Genomic DNA, 6,281 nt, shown 5'->3' on the forward strand with positions numbered 1-6,281 from the left:
ATTCGTAATTGTAGAAAGAGTCAAGGAGATACTCTACAAACTAGACGTTGACCAATAAAATAAACCAATCAAACCGGTTAAGACTTGATGAATCCGGTGCAATACTTGTCACCTTTGTATCAGACCGGTTAAGCAGCAACTAGTAAAGCAGAGATTGAGAACATCGGCATGAATCGGCAGTAAAGAAACAAGTCATCTCGTCGAGAAATCTCTACTTCTCTCTGATCAGATGCGAAACTCTACTGCTGGGGTTCATCTCGTTTGATCGATCCTACGAATCTGTTGGAGTTTTTTTTTTTATAATCAGCCTTGATTACGATCGGAGAGTTGTAAGAATGGCGGAGGAAAGCAGTTTGGAAGGTTCTGAAAAGGAAGAGATCGATAGCTCAGGAGCTGGTCTTGGAGATTTGACATCCATGGATTCTATCGAGTCTCGTTGGGTTATTCAAGAAGATGATGAATCCGAGATTGACGTTGAAGATGATAATGATGGATTCGACGGTACTGGACTTGAATCCGATGAGGAAGAGATACCGGAGCATCGCCTGATCCGTACTGGTCCGCGTGTTGATTCCTTCGACGTGGAAGCGCTTGAAGTTCCCGGTGCTCCGAGGAATGATTACGAGGTGATTCATTGTTTACGTATTTTCTTTTTCCCATTTCATATTGTCATATAGCCATGGACAGGGCTTGATGAGTGTGTTCCTAAACAAATATTATATTTTAGCTGTTTTTACCAGAGTTCAGATACTAACTAGAAAGGACCGCCGGATAGGGAAGTGCCATAAGAAATTAAGTTGAAATTATTTTAGCAATATGTGGAGATTATGGACTAGAAGGAATCAAGAATTAGGAAAGCTAGTATGCGATTTTCTAAGTTGCAGTGATGGAGATGGGTTCATGACTCTATTATGCTTGTGGATGCTGTTTTGATCTGTTTTCCTTAGTGATGGTTGTATCCTGGGATGGGAACTTCCAAAAGAGCAGTGACTGCGTTTTCTGATTCCAAAGCTTTATCATTGTACTGGCTTGAGTTCTCTTTTTGATGATACTTAGTACCTAGGGAGGAGTTTTCAGTTTTCTGCTTGAAGGAACTACTCTTTTTGCATGTTCTGCTGCAGATAAAGAATAATGGATGATCTTATGGTCTAAAACTTGTTTTTTTTTTATCCAGTACATTTCTCTGCATAGTTAACCGAACTTCTATTTGTGTATTTTTCTTTTGCTAGGACTTGACTGTTGGGAGGAGAGTGTTACTTGCATTCCAGACACTAGGGGTTGTCTTTGGGGATGTAGGAACCAGTCCATTGTATACGTTCAGTGTAATGTTCAGTAAATCACCTGTCCAAGAAAAAGAAGATGTCATTGGAGCATTGTCTCTAGTGTTATACACCTTACTATTGGTCCCCCTTATAAAATATGTTCTTGTTGTTCTATGGGCAAATGATGATGGTGAAGGTATGCTTTAATTATTCTGATCTCCTAATTATAGTTTTGCTTTGAATATTTTCAGTACACAGGGCCAACTGCTGTGATTACTTATAATATTTCAGGTGGGACCTTTGCGTTATACTCATTAATCTCTCGTCACGCCAAGATTAGTCTTATCCCTAATCAACTTCGCTCAGACGCCCGAATTTCTAGTTTTAGACTGAAGGTGCCTTGCCCTGAGCTTGAGAGGTCATTGAAATTAAAAGAAAAACTCGAGAATTCATTATTTTTGAAGAAACTTCTCCTCGTGCTAGTTCTTGCTGGAACTTCCATGGTCATTGCCGATGGAGTTGTAACTCCTGCAATGTCAGGTTCTTATATAACCTCTTCTAAGTATGTTCATGATTCTGTTTTATTGAACAGGTTTTTCTGCTACCATATGGACTTGTCTAAATCACTTTAGTTGCATACTGCAGTTATGTCAGCTGTTGGTGGACTTAAGGTCGGAGTTGATGTTGTGGAGCAAGGTAATGGAGATTATAGTGTAATTAACCTTGAAGCTGTTTAGTGCTGGTTGTTTATCTTTGTCATTGCATTTTCGCTATTGTTCAGCTTTCTCTTGTTACTTCTTTGCAGATCAAGTGGTGATGATTTCGGTTGCATTTCTGGTGATCCTCTTTAGTCTACAGAAATATGGTACAAGTAAGATGGGACTAGTAGTAGGTCCTGCCTTACTTATATGGTTCTGTTGTCTTGCTGGTATTGGCATTTACAACCTGATCAAGTACGATAGCAGTGTTTTTAGAGCATTCAACCCTGTCCACATCTATTACTTCTTCAAGAGGAACTCTATAAATGCTTGGTATGCACTTGGAGGCTGCATTCTCTGTGCTACAGGTAATTTTCTCAGTTTTTCTGGATGGCCAATATTTTCATTAGAAAATGAACTAGATTACTCTTATAGCAAAGGCTAACAGAAGTGAATAAGCCTTTTTATTCTCCATNCTTACTATTGGTCCCCCTTATAAAATATGTTCTTGTTGTTCTATGGGCAAATGATGATGGTGAAGGTATGCTTTAAGTATTCTGATCTCCTAATTATAGTTTTGCTTTGAATATTTTCAGTACACAGGGCCAACTGCTGNAGAATGGCCTTTGGTGGCCGATGTTTACCTTTTTCTTTTTGTATGCTATTTTTTGCTCTAGTTTTCTGCAACTTTAATTTATTTCGTAGTGGTTTTCTGCAGCTTACATTTGTGTGTCTTGTCCTGCCGTGCCTCATGTTGGGTTATATGGGACAAGCTGCATACCTGATGGAAAATCATGCTGATGCTCATCAAGCTTTCTTTTCATCTGTTCCAGGTAAAGTTCAGCTGGTTCCTTCAGTCTGTAATATACATGCCTCTTTGGCAAACAAAACCACTTGAATACCACTGCAAAGGCTGTTCTCGGGGTGCGGGTTAGAAACTTATATATAAAAACTAGTATAAGTTATTGATTCATCATATTGTTCTACAGGAGCTGCATTCTGGCCGGTTCTTTTCGTAGCCAACGTTGCGGCTCTAATTGCTAGCCGCACAATGACGACGGCAACATTCTCATGTATTAAACAGTCAACAGCTCTGGGTTGTTTCCCTCGTCTCAAAATTATTCATACTTCTCGGAAATTTATGGGTCAGATTTATATACCTGTCTTAAACTGGTTTCTGCTTGCCGTTTGCCTGGTCGTCGTCTGCTCAATCTCAAGTATCGATGAGATTGGAAATGCATATGGTAATATTTGATTTCTCTGTCTCCCTTATCTTCCTAAGGTGATCTGATAATCTTCCCCCGTTTTAAAATTTGTTTTAATTTCCCAGGGATGGCTGAGCTTGGAGTGATGATGACGACGACAATTCTAGTGACGTTAATCATGCTACTTATATGGCAGATAAACATCGTAGTCGTGATTGCCTTTCTGGTAGTTTTCCTTGGAGTGGAATTGATCTTTTTCTCTTCAGTTATAGCGAGTGTTGGAGATGGAAGCTGGATAATATTGGTTTTTGCTGTAATCATGTTTGGTATAATGTATATTTGGAACTATGGAAGTAAGCTCCGGTATGAAACAGAAGTGGAACAAAAGCTGTCAATGGATTTAATGAGAGATCTTGGGTGCAACCTGGGAACAATTAGAGCTCCTGGTATTGGTTTGCTGTACAATGAGTTAGTGAAGGGAGTACCGGCAATATTTGGCCATTTTCTGACCACACTTCCTGCAATTCATTCCATGGTCATTTTTGTCTGCATAAAATATGTCCCGGTTCCAGTTGTACCCCAGAATGAAAGGTTCCTCTTCAGACGCGTCTGCACTAAAAGCTATCACTTATTCCGTTGCATTGCCAGGTTGGTCTTTTTTTCTTTCCCTTTCACTGCCCAAATTTTTTTAGTTTATAGCAGTAGATAACAATTTGTAGATATGAAATTTCCATTCACTCTTTTTGTACTACATAGAGAATTACGTTGTAAGAGCCACGTTGGTTCCAATTTGACCCACAGGAACATATTTCCTCTTTGATTTCTTTCCTTTTCGATTCCGAGAAAGGGAATATAAATAAACACTGTGTTATATATGTGGTGAAGGTATGGTTACAAGGATGCAAGGAAGGAGAACCACCAAGCTTTTGAGCAGCTATTAATCGAGAGCCTGGAGAAGTTCATCCGAAGAGAAGCTCAAGAACGTTCGTTGGAGAGTGATGGGAACGATGATTCAGACTCAGAGGACGATTTTGCAGGTTCTAGAGTCGTCATTGGCCCCAACGGAAGCATGTATTCGATGGGTGTTCCCCTTCTGTCTGAGTACAGAGACTTAAACAGACCGATCATGGAAATGAATGCTTCGTCTGATCAGACAAACAACCATCCGTTTGACGCATCATCTGACTCCTCTGTATCTGAAGCCGAGCAAAGCCTGGAGAGAGAGTTATCGTTCATACACAAAGCGAAAGAATCAGGGGTGGTGTATCTACTCGGGCATGGGGATATAAGAGCAAGAAAAGATTCATGGTTCATCAAGAAGTTAGTGATAAATTACTTCTACGCATTCCTGAGGAAAAACTGCAGGAGAGGGATAGCAAATCTGAGTGTGCCTCAGTCGCATCTGATGCAGGTCGGTATGACATACATGGTCTGAGCCTTCTTCGTTCTTCTTTAAAATGGTGTAGTTTATATTCGAGTCCATAGGTTTAAAATTTGTATGTTGCGTTGGTGTTTTTGCATTGTTGTTACGAATCTGAGTATCATCTGACTTACTCCAAATCTATAGAGCGTCTGGTAGAGAGAAAAGACGAGCCTATATTTGATTTGAGTTTAGGAAATTTCAAGTATCTCTTTTTTTTTGTGTTAAATCCTAGACTCAAAACTAGAAGAAGAGACATGTCACACTGATGATGATACTGATATATGGTAAAGAAGAATGAAGATGTTCCCAACTTCCATGGTTCATCTTCATCAGCAGCTTTTCAATCTACGATGATGGGGATCCGAAAGACTTAGATTTGACTTTGAATCTCCACCGTCAGATCCGCCGCCGCTGCGAGCTTAAAACTTAAAAGAAAGAGGGAAATTGACATTTGACAAACAATCTTGAATTAAAAAAAGAAAAGAAAAAAAGCGTTACTATAAAATTAATAGAGAATTCAATTCAAGGATGATGGGCCAGACAAATCAGATGTGTATAACACATGTCAGAACTGTATTGGATGGAATAACATTGGTACAATTTCATTGTTTTTATAAAACCAAACGATTTGGTTTTCCTTGGGTCTCTCTCTCTCTTCCAATAAGAGAAGATAATTAAAAAAAAAAAAAGGAAAAAAGGGAGAGAGCAAAGGAAGGAAAAAAATCGCTTTCGCATTCACACCTGGCTGGATATATCTCGAAAGAAAGGAAACAATATATTTATTATAAGCTTCTTCTCTTCCTCTCAGTTCATGCATATTACTCAGATCGGTTAGGGTTCGTTTTGATTCTATCGTTTTTTGTGATTACGAAAAGCTATAGAGGAGATCTCTCTTTTGTTCGATTTTGTGTGGCGGGTTTTATCTTTTACTTCTATGGTGGATCGTAGATCTTTTGGCTTTACTAGTCCTTCTCCTCGATTAGGTCTCGTTCTCTTTTTCCTATTTTCCCTTCCCTTCTCCACTGTTTATTTCGTTTGGTTCCTCTTCCTTTGCTTGCTCGATTGATTTTATGTCAAATGTCGCAGTCTGAGATATTTAGCTCACTCTCACCTTCTTCTTACTGCTGTTGCTCGGCAATGTTTTGTCGGAACTTTTTTTTTGTTTAATTTTTCTTTTTTTCTGAAATTGCGACGGAATAAAGTAATTTGCTCTTTTCTTTTCAATTAAAAGTTGAGATTTTTGTGTAATTGCTGAGATTGCTCTGTTTCCATTGGCGATTTTCGTATTTTGTTAGTTATTAGCGGCTGTGTAATTTGAGTAGTATAATCAGATTCAATAAAGTGTTTGGAGTAATATATATGTTTTTTTACCTTTATGAATTCGTAGATATGGAACAGTTGATGTCTGAAGCCCGACACAGGTGGCTTAGGCCTGCTGAGATTTGTGAAATTCTTCAGAACCATCACAAGTTCCACATAGCATCAGAGTCTCCCACCCGACCCGCCAGTATGTTTGCAAGTTCCTTTCACATTTCTTTGCAAATTGCAGCAATATATCTTATGCATAGCAGTCAAACTTTTTTTTGCTTATTATAATGTTCCATAATTTGCTGGCTTCAAATGATACTTTCACCGCTCTCTTCATCCTATTAATTTGTTTCAAAGAAGTTGACTTTTTTTTTTTTTTTTTTTT

General features: G+C 38.7%; 2 protein-coding genes across 4 annotated transcripts in view; both read left to right on the top strand.

Annotated features, from left to right (window-relative positions):
• LOC104769124 (potassium transporter 7-like) lies at positions 144-4,790 on the top strand. Its single transcript, XM_010493264.2, has 9 exons — positions 144-626; positions 1,230-1,458; positions 1,554-1,802; positions 1,908-1,958; positions 2,068-2,340; positions 2,638-2,793; positions 2,950-3,204; positions 3,291-3,813; positions 4,051-4,790. Exons 1-9 carry the CDS (start codon positions 336-338, stop codon positions 4,598-4,600), a joined length of 2,577 nt encoding a protein of 858 aa, XP_010491566.1. The 5' UTR covers positions 144-335; the 3' UTR covers positions 4,601-4,790.
• LOC104769125 (calmodulin-binding transcription activator 1) overlaps positions 5,257-6,281 on the top strand; it is a 6,499-nt gene continuing 5,474 nt past the window's right edge. Inside the window, exons 1-2 of one of the 3 annotated variants that reach the window (XM_010493265.1) lie at positions 5,257-5,571; positions 5,976-6,095. In XM_010493265.1, coding sequence (XP_010491567.1) covers positions 5,523-5,571; positions 5,976-6,095 — 169 coding nt within the window. In that variant the 5' untranslated portion in view covers positions 5,257-5,522. The remainder of the gene's footprint in view (positions 5,572-5,975; positions 6,096-6,281) is intronic. The other 2 variants (XM_010493267.1, XM_010493266.1) reach the window with 2 other exon arrangements.

The sequence above is a fragment of the Camelina sativa genome, chromosome 20 (assembly GCF_000633955.1).
Source record: "Camelina sativa cultivar DH55 chromosome 20, Cs, whole genome shotgun sequence".
Lineage (NCBI taxonomy): Eukaryota > Viridiplantae > Streptophyta > Magnoliopsida > Brassicales > Brassicaceae > Camelina > Camelina sativa.

Excerpts from the sequence above, each read along its gene's own strand:
- LOC104769124 (XM_010493264.2), top strand. The coding sequence starts at position 336 with ATGGCGGAGGAAAGCAGTTTGGAAGGTTCTGAAAAGGAAGAGATCGAT. Across the intron at positions 1,459-1,553 it reads GGCAAATGATGATGGTGAAG|GTGGGACCTTTGCGTTATAC; the intron begins GTATGCTTTAAT and ends ATAATATTTCAG. Across the intron at positions 3,205-3,290 it reads TGAGATTGGAAATGCATATG|GGATGGCTGAGCTTGGAGTG; the intron begins GTAATATTTGAT and ends TTAATTTCCCAG.